This window comes from Osmerus eperlanus, chromosome 11 (genome assembly GCF_963692335.1).
Source record: "Osmerus eperlanus chromosome 11, fOsmEpe2.1, whole genome shotgun sequence".
Taxonomy (NCBI): Eukaryota; Metazoa; Chordata; class Actinopteri; order Osmeriformes; family Osmeridae; genus Osmerus; species Osmerus eperlanus.
This window is the reverse complement of record NC_085028.1, coordinates 8,518,990-8,533,126: the sequence shown is the minus strand read 5'-3', so window position 1 is coordinate 8,533,126 and position 14,137 is coordinate 8,518,990. Positions and strand designations below refer to the sequence as shown.

Here is a 14,137-nt window from a genome sequence, read left to right as displayed (position 1 = left end):
AGGGGGATTTGCCACCACTTCTGGTCAAATGTATTGGTTCTTAGTAGTCTTTTTGACGATCTCCTTCCTTCACAGCCTACAGAAGTGAACTAGAATATGATTAGAACTGACATCATGACCAATCAGTGTCATCCTAGGGTTTAAATCCACCGTTGGAAACACAAGCTCAGTACAGTTTCAGTGCCATCTTTAAGTTTCTTTCTCTGTCTCTCCGCAGTGCATTGATGTAGGAACCTGGTATGTAAGCACTCCCAGAGGAAGACCTTCCGGCAGAGGTTTTAGTTTTTACTATCAGTGTGTATGTGTTTGTATGTATCACCAGTTTCACCATACTGTTACTCAAGTAGTCAATAGGTAAAATCTTTAGGACTGCACGTTAGCCTGCACGTTAGCCTGTCTGCTCTGTTTGATCAGACAACACAGTGTCCCCAGTGTGACCCTCAGGGCAAAAGTTCAGTGTAGCTGTTCTGAGGAAAGCTTTTTTTCTAAAAACAAAAGAAGGTAAATGGGTGTTGGGACACAGCTTGAGACACAGGTCTGCCAGTTCAGTGCATTTGCCTTGGCATAAACCTGAATCTTAGGCAGGGTTGCCAAGTTCCTTGAGTAAACCCTTACATCAAGTTGTGTGCATTCACTCAGACTGTACAGGACTGTTTCCTCAGAATACAAAAAAACGCAAACTAGGGGTTTACTATAAACCTGGCAACCTGAGCCACAGCCCGTTGTATTGCCATTCGAGAATACAAAAACTGAGCTATTTTTCTGGTATAATTTAATAATCTGGTATATATTTATAGTAACATTCACTTGCTTACTGGTGTTTCTTGTTATTGTTGCTCCAGCTGTCAGTGTCAAATCGCGGCCTCGCATTCCGGAAGTGACGCCACGAATCAAAACACGGAAATGTTAAAGACATCTCTTGCTAATATATTTGCAATATAATAAAAAAATAAAAATAAAACATCTCTTATTCCTTTTAGATATTGTATCACGAACAAATTTAGAAAATTACATTTGAAAATATTGCATAATATATTCAATATTCATGCCTGTTGATGATTTTTGAAGCTTTTGTAAAACAGAACAATAATCGTAAACCCATCTTTTTTATGGTTGTTCATTTTGGATTACATTCTGGAAAAGTTTTTAAAATTATAGGGTATCTAAAACGACGCATACAATCTCACTTGAAGGGAAAAATATTATTACTTATTTGGAATGTACAGATAGCAATTTGTGTAATATTGTAAACCTCTTTATCTTATTAGGTAAGTTCCATATTCACAAAGAAACATTTTCCAAATCGACCCCATTGAATTCCGAATTGAAACTGACATGTACTTTGAGTCCCTTAAATTGGTAACAAATAAGAAAGGTATTTTAATAACTGATATCTACTCAAAATGATTTGATTAAGAACTCCTGCTGTCAATATCTTTAAGGAATTTTGTAAGCCGGTCAACTTGTTACTTATCTTTATTTTATTTGTTTACATTTTCATGTTTACGAAATGTGATGAGTGAATATTTGTAAATTGAATTCTAAATAATAATATATATAAAAAATACATCTCTCTGCAGCACACAAAACTATTGATTGTACGACTTACCCGTTCACTTCCTCCATATCTAAAATATTTGTCTGAATAACATTAACTCTGTGTCAGCTACTAATCTATTAAGCAAGCAGACACTGGAAACTGTGGAATAACACATTTATTGTACTGCATGGTATTATTACATTATTATATTTTTATATAATAATAGTATTATCTTTTGTATAATACATTCTTCCGTGTACCAGTTGGAGCCCAACTGGGATTGAGACATGTCTGAAGGATCACTGTCCTTACTAAATCTCCTCTTCACACATCTGTAGAGGCAGACACAGTCATATTTAACCAACAGCACCTACATCTAGGAAGAGCATAGCTGTGTTTTCTATGAGACAAATTATAGTTGCAACTTGAAGCTGTTGCAGATGTAAAGACTAACCTGCTGCACAGGGGTAGATGTACTCTGTCTCAGCCTGGTCACCTAGGAGAAACACACCAGTTAGTTAGAGGATGGAATTAGACCAGACAGAGATTACTAAGCTAGTTGAGAGTTAGTAGACTAGTGAAAAATGATCAGACTAGTTCAGGGTAGATAGACTACTTAGGGTTAGTGAAGGATGACCAGTTCAGAGTAATCATGTAATATCTGAGAGTTGTTGCGGTAGAGTTACTTGGCTGATAATAATCGTAGATCTGGACCACAGCTGGTTTCAGCTTCTGTACTGGAAGTTCCTGGATGATGTCCAGTGAGTGGTTAATGGGAGCTCCTGAAATCAACTGGTGGAGAGACAAGACAAGAAGGAATGAGTATTTGTGCTGGGTGTATTAATTCCATTGACAGCAACCTAAACACTGTTCTAAAGGGACATATTCGAACCTCTCTGAGATACATGAGGACATGGTCATCTTTGGTCTCAACACGATCCACCAGAAGAGCCGTCTTCAGCTGTGAACACAAGCAGACAGCTGGTTATTCAGGTTAGAACGACAGGAGCGGTTTCCGAAAAGATTTGATGAACGTACAACCTTCTTTGGAATCTAAGAAACATTCGGACAAGAATTCACCTCGGTCAAAGACTGTGGATCCGGGACAAAACCAGAGAGCATTTTGAGATCCACTATGACCATATTTGTTGTTTGCTCCTTGCCACTATATCTGAGAAAGCAAAGACCAGAAGTTTTATAATATAAGTACACGCACACACTTGACTGCATACACTCAGTACTGAATAAATGGTACTGCATAGAGACAGTAATGGATACTGCACAGCCAAGCTGCTGTTCTCTAGCAAGACTACTGTTGATGCTTACAGGGACTGGAGCTTCAGGGAGAGTCGGGGCCTCAGAGCGTTGCTGCTGCAGTCTATTTCAGGGATCACCTGGATTTTGAGTGTCGAGTTGTCAGTGGGGGTGGGGACATTGTAGTGCACAGCCACCTGGGAAAAAGGAAACCGGAAGTCCGTCCATCAATCAAGTACTCAGTCACAGGCAAGAGAAGGAAAACATTGAATCAACAAGTAACTTCTTGAAAACAGGCTGGAGATGTTCCAGGAAAGGCTCCAAAAGCTCTTCTTTGCTCACCTGCACCGTAGCACAAGCAGTGCCCTTCACCTCAATGCTGTACTGTCCTGCCAGGGCCGGCAGCGCCTTCTCCTGGTAGAGCAGCTTGTTGTTCTGGTTGATGTCAAAGACCTGCACCTCTCCTCCAGGAGACTGCACTGACACTGAGCTGGAGCCCTCTGGACTGAACACCTTGGTAGAGTAGAGAGCCAGGGCCTGCAGTGCCACCACTGTGTCCTACCCACACACACACACACACACACACACACACACACACACACACACACACACACACACACACACACACACACACACACACACACACACACACACATATGCTGACATGTCAATCATATCATGGCACCAGCCCAGCAAGGTGGTGTACCTGTGTGGAGGAAAGGGATGTAGTGTACCTGTGTGGAGGAAAGGGATGTAGTGTACCTGTGTGGAGGAAAGGGATGTAGTGTACCTGTGTGGAGGAAAGGGATGTAGTGTACCTGTGTGGAGGAAAGGGATGTAGTGTACCTGTGTGGAGGAAAGGGATGTAGTGTACCTGTGTGGAGGAAAGGGATGTAGTGTACCTGTGTGGAGGAAAGGGATGTAGTGTACCTGTGTGGAAGCGAAGCCTCCATAGGGGTTCTGCTGGCGTACCAACCACCTGACAATGCGTGAGGCATAGCCCAGGTCTGCTGTAGATACAGAGGGGGAGCTGAGGGAGGCCAGCAGTACATAGGAGCTGATCTCCACCGACAGAGAGGCAGAGGTGGTGGAGGAGGACTGGGACCAGTAGAGAAAGCCCCCTAAAGAAACCAAGAACACACACAGTGTTGTTAGTGTGAAGCAGCAGCTTGGCGAGGCGCTAGCCATCAGAGCAGGGCTTACCTTGGTGGGAAGCCACCTTGTCCAGGTGCTGCAAAAGCCGACTCCTTGTCTCCATGTCTCCAGCCAGACTGAAGGTGTAGGCCAGCAGACCAGTAGTGTAGGTGTTGCTCACATCCGTGCTTCTCTTCCTCAGGTAGGACAGACTCTTGGCCACAAAAGGATCCTACCGGACCACATGGCACAGAAACATTTGAGAACTTATCGCAATGCCGTGATATCAGGAGATGCTGCTGACACAAGTACAATACACACTGCACACTGCATTCACAGGAGGCTTAGGATGCTCTTTAGAATACCCACTCACCGACACTGAGTTGTTGAGCTCCAGCAATGAAGCAGTGACGTAGGCAGTGAAAGTGACCTCATCACTTACTCCTCCCTGTAGATACAGCAGGATGGTTACGACACATTCTAATTTTGTAAACTGTCAAACATAGTAATTATAACTGACTTCAATGGATTCATTAGTTGGTACAAAGTCCTACTTTTATAATTGGCAGTACATACATTTAATATAATTCGATTTCACATATGATGGGATAGCCTGAATACCTTCATTCTGTTGTTAAAAAGTTTTCCCATCTGCATGAAACTGCCGTCGGGTTCTTGACGATTTTCCAACCACAGCTTCGATATCTCAATAACTTGGGGATCAATATAGATGAAAGACTTGGCCCTGCCAAAGGCTCTCAAGACAAAAGCTGTCAGCCTGTAGACAGAGGGACACTGAGTCAGTCTTCACTCTACCTGCTCTGTCATGATGAAATACTGAGACTGTCCTCAACGTGGCCTGGCATCACGCAGTACTCACCATGTGTTCCCAGCACCTTGCCCAAATGTGCTGTACGCTCCGTCATAATGCTTGTAGTTCAGCTGTCGTTGGTAACCTGACAGTGGGGATAAAAACCTTAACAGTTATCATGGGGATCCACAACCTTTAGTAGAGTGAGATGATTTCTGTTCTGTACAGGAAAATATGGTACAGGACAAATGCAGAGTGGCCTCGTAGACATTGACGTTTAAAAGGATGCAGGGATGTATTGGACCTACTGTTAAAGGTGAAGGAGAGTCTAAACAGGTCACTATCAAACACTTCCAACAGAAAATGCACGCCAGCAGACAGTAGACAGGGTCAGTAGACAGACAGGGGGATGGTGGTAGAGAGTGGTTATGTCCTGACCGCTGGTAAGGAAGCCCTTGGCCTTGTCCAGGATGGCTGTCGTGAGCTGCTCGGTGTTCCTCAGGTACTCCAAGATGTAGATGTTGGGAGCCAGAAGAGCCATGTTTTGCTCCCCACAGCCATAGGGCATTCTCAGCAGTCCATCCAGGTTCTGCATGGCACGGCCCAGAATGTCTCCTGCACGGAAAAGCCCAGGTCACTGGTAAACTGGTCCTCCCACCAGGCAGCAATATAAAGAGGCTTCCAGACAACTGCTGGTCTTACCCAAGACTGAGAGGGAAGCTCTGGCAGATCCATCAATGACCTCCTCGGGGAGCTTGATGTCCACCTCCTCTTTCAAAGATTCTCCTGGAAGGGAAGAGACAGCAGGAATCAGTGTGGGAGACATCTGACCTGGGGGCTGAGGGACATGGAGATCAACAGTCAACACTGACCTGCTGGACACAGCAACCAGTTGTAGGTGTTTGTCTGCTCAGTTCCTTCAGCCTAGGAGAGACAGATGGGGGGGGGGGGGGGGGGTCAGAGAGAAAGAGACAGAGGGAGCAGTAGTGTGCGTTAATCCTTACCCGGTTAAAACAGTGATTCGTTGCGTGAGGTCTAATGACGACAGTCCTCTGACCTACCTTCACCAGGAGGCTGCGAGTCACCACATCGATGCGACCTCTCTCCGGTACACTCACAATCTCATTGTCGCAGCTAGCGTGAGACGCTACAGCCTCCGCACTCACAGACACATTCAAAGCCCCTGCACATACGCATGCACAAATGTTAGCATACATTCATACAGGTTGTGTAGAAGTATGTTGTGTATTTTATAAGCTGTTTGGAAGTTGGATGGAGCTTCATGTCTCACCCAGGACTAAGGGGGTCATAGTCCATCTGAAGGTATTGCGTCCGTTTGCACACAAACAGGAGGAGTACTCGACACCAGGGATGGGGGTCAGAGTGTAGTCTAGGGAGGGAGCTGGGTTCACAGAGACCTGTCAGAGAACAGCACTGGTTACAATACGTGGAAGATACAGGAAGCTGATACTGGCTCAACTGTGGAGAAAGAAACTTCTCAAACAGCAGTGACTGTATGATCCAGATCTACACTACTGAGAGACTCTAATAATCTGGGCATTTGGAGAAACAGCTAAACCGCTTGACATCAGCGTAGAACATCGCATCACAACACGTCCTGGAACAGTAAGGCACAGCACAGTACCATGATGCAGCTGGGCAGGTAGTTGAAGACAGTGGCCGTCAGCTCTAACAGCTCTCCCCGGATGATAGAGTAGGGCAGGCTGAGCTCCAGGAAGAAGGGCTGGAAGACATTGAGCTCCAGCGGGGGAGCCAGTCCCAAACCCTCCGAGGACAGGCAGAACACCTCTGTCTCCCATGTAGTAATGGTGTCTGGGACAGTGAGGGCTATGTCTTCTGAGCCAGACGCCCTGGACAAACACAGACAGACCGTGTCATTGTCATGTGACAACACCAGTGGTCATGGTTCTGCAGTGTGCGATGGGGGCAGTGTTGAGGCCTGGAGATACTTACCCCACCTCCACCAGGTCCCAGATCCACGTCTCAGGGAAGAAGGTGCGTACAGTCTGAATGGGAGGAGCAGCACCCATTCCTGGTCCCGCCATTCCCAAAGCCACGCCATGGTGAAGAGTGTCTGAAGAGTGTCTGTAGGACACTACTGGAACAAAAAAACAACTGTCATTGTCATGTCCATAGGAACATGCACGGAATTCCTGTCGGTCACATTTCCCACTTCTATGTAAATAAATCCAGAATGACTACAGATAAATCTCACCATAACCGCGATGATAATCCCTTCCTTTGAATTTAAGGCAGGGCGGTACTCTCATGATCAAATTAGTTGCCATCTTCAACCCCAATTTCTAGAAGTGAAAATATTGTTGTTCTTGTTGTCAGTGAAGCTGGTGCCCAGTATTGTTGCTCAGAGAAGCAGGATTTCAAGTTGAAAAGAAGCAACCTCAAAGGAACATAGTACCTGAAACACAGAATAAGCGTCCTCTTCCTCTTCTCTATAGCCGGGGTAAACATATCTCTTGGGTCGCACATGCAGACAGCCAGTCTTGTCCTCCAGCTCATAAGAAACGGCCTCTGCCTTGGTGAAAGGCAGCATCTGGAATATCTGGTGAGGAGCACAGAGGAGAAAGTACTCTCAAGCAACCAGGAACTCATCACCTGGACAGTTGTTGATTGTATGGTTATCAGGGATTTCTGTGCTTATGTTCATCAAAATCCGTCGATCAGCAATTGCCATATTATCTGTTGATGTATCCTATGTGTTCATTGCTGTCAGTGTTACTGCTCTACCTTGTCAACGTTCAGCCTCCCTTCAGGCTCCATGATGAGGACACTCTGGTCCACAGCACTGAGGCCACACAGGGAGCCTGGCTGGGCTGACAGCTGAAGGCTGCTCTCCTCTCCTGGGACTGCTCTGGACGGAGAGAACTGGAGCGACACCTGACACATACACATACACTTTGTCTTTATGTCAACTTCTATACATTTGTCAATATATCCTCTTTATGTGTATGTGTGTATGAATATATGTATATGCACATATATAGTATGTTCACTACTTCACCTTGTTATTGAAGCATTTCTGGGTGGGAAAGTCAATGCTGTTAGCAATGACGGACTCGCTGGGCAGCACAGCGTAGACTAGCACCTGGACCAAGGGAGCCATGTCTGGAGAGACGGCCATCTTGAAGGTCACCTCTCCATCAGACACTGCAACATCAGAGTAGATCACAATCACAACACTAGATATTCCTCCTCCTCACCAGGACTGTTCTGCACCTCCCACTCACTCACCAGGACCGTTCTGCACTTTTGCCTTCATGACTCCCTGCTGGACGATAGCCCCCCTGGCTAAAACCTGTAGCAGGGAGAAATAAACGCTGTGAAAACACACCCCGAAGAAGACTCAAGTGAAGGGGAGGGAGAGTTCTCGTTGGGGACGTCAGGGCAGGGACATTTTAACAGGGTCCCCATGTGTTTCCTGCTCAAACTCACGAGGTACATGAGATCCAAAGAGCCCCCTGCGACCGTCTCACCAACCACGGTGTACTGCACTTTGATCTGCTCTTCTTCCCCACAAGGCAGAGGATCGTCTTTCTTCTGGATGTCCAGAAAGCTGATTGTTTTACTCTCCGCAGGGATGGGTCGGATAACAGACAATGTGTGCTGTCCTTTCTCAAAATAGGGACTCCTGTATGTATAGAACTCACCCTGTAGTTTGGCATTTGCCTGTCAAACAGAAACAACATTATTGATACGGTACTTGCTCTTCAGGTAAGGCTGCATTTTAAATTAGGAAGACTTGCACTTACAATCAGTCTAATATCCTCTTTGGGACTGTTAGTAGTGTTGAGTGTGAACGAGGCGATGCCATCTCTGTCAGTAGTCAAGTTGTGTAGGAGTCGTGGTGACCAACCCTCGCCCTCATAAAGGTAGACGACCTGGTCAGCCATTGGTGTGTTGTTGAAGTGGACCACTTTAACCTGCAGGGGAAACATAATGTACCATGTTACCTCAGGTTGGGAGGCCAGAAATGTACTTGGATGTGTGCACTATTAATATAATATTTGAATTTACCTTCCCCTTCACAATTGTTCCATGCTCATAAATCTTTGGTGTTTCAATAAACGAGTACCTTCCTATCACATTGGAGAGGTTTATGCGTTTGTTTTGGAATTGTGACACACCTGTCAGGTAGAATAACAATAGAAACAACATTCACAGTCAAATCAACTGGCTCTCTGCATATTTTAAAAGGTGGGGATGTTCCCTTCATATTCAGTGCTGTTGTCAGTTCTTACCTGTTCCCTCCTCCTCTGCCTTGACGCTGAGCAGGAGGTGTTGAGCCACTAGCTTCTCGCCTGCCTTGGTAAAGATTGCCATATTGAAGACCAAAGAGGCACAGCCGGTCTTGTCAAACTAGAGGAAACAGCCCAACACACAGAGTTTGTGTCTGCAGCATGTCTGAGATGTTTGAGCTCTGTTGCGACAGAGATACTCTGGTACATTCGCCTGTACAGCAACTCTGGTACTGGTACACACACCTGTACAGCTGACATGGTGCAGGTACACACACCTGTACAGCTGACATGGTGCAGGTATACAGGGGGGGTCAGATGGCTGAGCGTTTAGGGAGTCGGCTATTAATCTGAAGGTTGCCGGTTCGATTCCCGGACGTGCAAAATGATGTTGTGTCCTTGGGCAAGGCACTTCACCCTACTTGCCTCGGGGAGAATGTCCCTGTACTTACTGTAAGTTGCTCTGGATAAGAGTGTCTGCTAAATGACTAAATGTAAATGTATACACACCTGTACAGCTGACATGGTAAAGGTATACACACCTGTGCGGTCTCTTTGTGGCAGGGGGCTGTGAACTCTGGAACCCCTTCAGGATCGTCTGGAGTATCGTGGTGTCGTTCCAGCGGCCTACAGAGCTCCACCTCTGCTGTGCCAGGAACAGGCTGGCCATAGGTGTACCTGATGGGAGAAAACACTGCACTGAAACTTGCACACATCTGAGGTGAAATCATTCAGCAGCTGGTTAAAAACATTTGTCAACCAGGCCCAAAAGGTGGACATCAGAATACTGTGTTCATGAAGAATACTATTCTTTTCACTGGTACTGTTAAATTAAATGTGTGTTATGCAGTCCCTGATGGAAGAATTGATATTTGGTAAGTAGAAGGACTTACATGGCACATAGTTTAACTTTGAATTCTTCTTGAACAATGCTGACCTCCTCTTCCATCGTTAGTTTAATGTCGAACTTTGGCAAAACTGAACAGAGACACAAATGGGTATAAATACATGACCAGGAAGGGAGGAAACCTGGGTCTTCTACATTTGAACCCACACATCAACCACATCATTTTGGTTTAAGAACTTATGGAAACCTTAGTACTGGAACCGAATCAATAACCGCTGAGGAAGGCACCGGCATTAAAGTGAAGCAAGTGTTTAGAAAAAAAGCTATTTACCATAATGCTCTACTTTGAAGCTATGATAGACTTTATTTTCACCAGTAGACACAACGATGGAGTAACTTCCTTTGGGCGCCTCAGAACTCAAGGGGTGAGAAAGCTGCAGTATTTTGCCATTGGATGTGGTGTTGACCCACTGTCCAATCCTGTTGCTGTTCACATCCTGTTTGAGTGTTGAACCGTTAATGTTGGAACAGTTAGTAAAAGTGAATATGTTATTATATGGTGTATGGTATAACCATGTATATATAATGGTTGTAGTGGCAATTTTTTTTATCCTTGAACCCCTATTTCCTATTGTTTTAACCATTGAGTCAGACTCAGACTCAATGTCAGCTTTCTTCCCCACAAACATTGACTTTTGAACTTAAATGCGGCTCCTAGAACGGTTATGACCAATCTGTTATTTGGACAGGGATGTTGTTTACTATGACTATTGTTGAGTAAATCAATGCTTACTAAACATGATGGATGATACGGATATTGTATATGAATTTTCAAAAATCTATTTAAACCTTTTAAACAATTTTCTAAATTAACCAACAACCAACCATTACTTTGACACAACATTTCTTCTGTTTATTTAATATATGGATAATATACATGGAAAATATTTATAATGCAAGAAGATATCGATTGACCAACAGATGAAGGTCTTACCTGCAGCTCTACAATGTCATACTGTGAAAGACAAACACAAACAACATGTGTTGTTAAATCACCATAGAATCAAAATTGACACATTTTCATATATTTAACTGTTGACTACTCGACTATTTCTATGACTGCCCAGTACTCATTTTTTTAAATGTCCACTGAACATGACAAGAGCTCAGGAGGTTATCTAGGGGGTCATGTGACCTGGTCATAAGGTCAAGAACAGAGCGATAAACTCCTTAGAGTCCATGATGCTTCTTCACAACATCAGCCCCACACAGGTTTCCATAGAGCAGATCCACTGTACTCTAGCCCTGAGGGTCACACTAAGAGCTTAAACTCTATTGTTTGTGTAGCCTGATCAAACAGAGGAGGTCGGCTAAAGGGCAGCTCTGTAGATCCAGAGGAGCCATGGAGGGAGGCCACATCTACATGGCTGCATGTGGGACACTGCAGGTACTTCATATGTCTTAGCTGTGTCATAATGTCTAACTAGGTGTGTTTGACAATAGTCCTTACAGGGTCCTCTGATTGATATTGATCACATATCAGACAGGCTAGGCTAGAGATTAGGCTAGAGATTAGGAAATCTAATTGAGAGGTCATACAAATACAGGGGTCAAAGTTTTTAAATCCTTACCAGTTGGCTGGCAGGTCTGAAGCTGGTGTCCAGGCTGACAACTCTGAAATGAACTGCAGAGAAGCACAGAATCTTCAAAAGATACATACCGTCTTTAACCGCAATGAACAAATTCTATTGTGTATAAACAAAGTGTTTACATTTGAGTCTGTAGTATGACCTCACAAATCGTATGCATGTTTTTCATGTCCATGTGCTTTGGGAGAAATATTGGTATTGTGACCAATATATACATAAAGCATGAACACAGAGTTGTCAGGTTAGGGATACAATTTGAAAACAGGACATCTTCAAGAAAAGCATTACAACAAAAGGGTGGGACAGGGGTCACTGGCTACTGGGCCATTTTCTGTGGACTCATCAATCTCCTCAGACTACCACTAGTGCTCAACTCCAAAGCACGAAAAAATGACATGTAATAATTTTAAATGAACTGAATCTATGAACAGCCTATCACACTTATTAATGAAACCACACAACAATGTTTTACTATGTTAGTTGTGAGATCAGGTTAGATTTTCTGGTTTTGTATATACATGTAATGTAAGAGTCACAATAACATCTTATCACCTTTCTGTCCTGGCTTGTAAATCGGTTTATCCGTCTGGACAAATGTCATGGAACTGGAAGGTCTAATCATGACTTTGCGTAGCTCTGTTGAGGAAAAGGTGTCACCTCGAACCTCCACTTTGATATTCTGAACCATGTCTTTCTGCACTTGAGGAACCTATGAAGGAAGAAGAAAGACAGAGAACTGCTCAGAACCATTCCATTTCACCAGGAGCTGTGGAACAGCCTTCTTCAGACCGTGATTCTGATACTAAACATGGCCCTGAGGTGGAGCTGTAGAAGCAGAATGATCCAGAGAGGCTGAGCTCCAGGGAGGGCAGCAGGGCTGATGCTCCCACGCTGGACTGACCTGGAACTGAAAGCAGCGGTGGAACTCCTTGTCCGAAGTCTCCTGGAAGAGCTTGAGGTTCTCTCCCTGAGACTGCAGGGAGATGGTCATGACCAGAGTCTCATTGGGCTGCAGGAGACTGGTGCACAGCTTAGCCTCAGAGCTTGCTGGGAGGATGGCAGGGATGGCCACCATGTAAGCCCTACAAGGACACACACATACACACACTGTAGATGACTCTCTGTTTGTTGAATACTATATGGAGATGTAGGACAAATGGTTATGTTATGCTGAGCATTACAGAGAAGGGATACTCACGGCGTTGGAGCTTCCTGGCTGACACACATGCTGAGGAGAGAGGCTAGCAGCATCCACCTCCACACTTCAACCTTGATGAGATCCATAACTGAACCAGCCATGTGAGACGCCACAACTGCTACTCAGCTTGAAGGAACCAGCACATATATTTATGTGAGCTGTTAATTAATCATTCACAGCCTGGCGTCAATACCTGGAACATGCAGCAAACTGAACTGTCATATCGACCACTATAATGTACTCTGAGATCAGTGCAGATAGCGTGGTTCGTACTGCGTTGTGTATAATGGGGACACTGACAAAACTGGAGTTTTACTTTTCGGATTTGTCCTCTTCGAAAAGACACAATAGCCCACTAAATGTTACAGCTCTCACACCTCGCTCACAGTTGATGCTGTGACAACCAATCACAATACAATATGTTTGGCGTGAGCACAGGGCAACTTATTCAAACACAGTCCCCAACGCCTACAGACCACAATAGATGCCCTAGTAAACACACTCCATAAACCTGTACAGTTGCAATGCAGAGCATCAAAGCTCTTTAATGTGCATTTTGATGTTAGGAGAACAACATCCCACTGCTGCTCACAGGCTGCTGTCATGTGTAGGATTAGGAACTTGTTCTGTGAATAGAGAGCTGAAGTGTAAAGTGGCATTTTCTAAACTACTTTGAAGTGCTTTTCAAAACCGTGGCAATAATCTTAATTTCTTGATAACCTAAAATGTCAGTAATGAGAACCACACACACTCTCACCTCAACCTCAAATTACTCTCTCATCTCCCTACCCTCACCCATCTCCTCTCACGCACTCACCTGCCTAACCCCCTCACCCATCTCCCTAACCTCACCCCCTGCTACTGGAGTGACTGAATGACAGTAATGTTACTGTGTGGGTGTTGGTAGGTGTGTGGGTGTGTGTTTGATTTTGTGTGTCATGCATACAATACGTTAGGTTCCTGGGCTGCATCTGATTGGCTCCGGCAGAGTGGGGACAGAGAGATTCCAAGGCTGCATGTTTGTTTCTGATACTGCGGGTAAAAGAATCAATATTGACATACATTCGTTTTTTTCTTTTACTTTTTATATTTCAATGTTGTCAATGTGAGTCAATGTTCACATATATTTGTAAGTGATTCATGAGTCAGCAGCAGCCCTGCTTTTCTTCCTGGAGTTCAGGCTCACTGGATCATTCTGCCTCTCCACAGCTCCACCTCAGGACCATCTTTAGGGCTGTATCAGTGTCACGGTCTGAAGAGGGGGATTTGCCACCACTTCTGGTCAAATGTATTGGTTCTTAGTAGTCTTTTTGACGATCTCCTTCCTTCACAGCCTACAGAAGTGAACTAGAATATGATTAGAACTGACATCATGACCAATCAGTGTCATCCTAGGGTTTAAATACACCGTTGGAAACACAAGCTCAGTA

The 14,137-nt window shown here is 44.6% G+C and overlaps 1 protein-coding gene across 2 annotated transcripts; it reads right to left on the bottom strand.

Moving 5' to 3' along the window:
- Positions 1-1,733: 1,733 nt before the first annotated feature.
- On the bottom strand, positions 1,734-12,833 carry LOC134028972 (alpha-2-macroglobulin-like). Of its 2 annotated transcripts, none has more exons than XM_062472905.1 (36): positions 12,708-12,833; positions 12,411-12,591; positions 12,062-12,218; positions 11,492-11,544; positions 10,855-10,875; positions 10,192-10,357; positions 9,907-9,991; positions 9,556-9,691; positions 9,017-9,134; positions 8,793-8,902; positions 8,528-8,698; positions 8,211-8,444; positions 8,010-8,073; positions 7,780-7,925; positions 7,506-7,655; positions 7,177-7,320; positions 6,976-7,063; positions 6,714-6,858; positions 6,385-6,610; positions 6,031-6,157; positions 5,801-5,922; positions 5,612-5,663; positions 5,442-5,525; positions 5,178-5,354; positions 4,809-4,884; positions 4,550-4,706; positions 4,302-4,376; positions 3,998-4,160; positions 3,725-3,915; positions 3,137-3,352; positions 2,867-2,991; positions 2,621-2,711; positions 2,433-2,501; positions 2,227-2,332; positions 1,995-2,036; positions 1,734-1,872 (listed from the first exon to the last, which is right to left on the bottom strand). In XM_062472905.1, the coding sequence occupies exons 1-36, from the start codon at positions 12,806-12,808 to the stop codon at positions 1,865-1,867; spliced, it is 4,377 nt and encodes a 1,458-aa protein (XP_062328889.1). In that variant the 5' UTR covers positions 12,809-12,833; the 3' UTR covers positions 1,734-1,864. The 2 variants fall into 2 exon arrangements, with proteins under 2 accessions (XP_062328889.1, XP_062328890.1); XM_062472906.1 differs by having other exon boundaries at positions 6,714-6,855.
- Between the last annotated feature and the right edge of the window lie 1,304 nt (positions 12,834-14,137).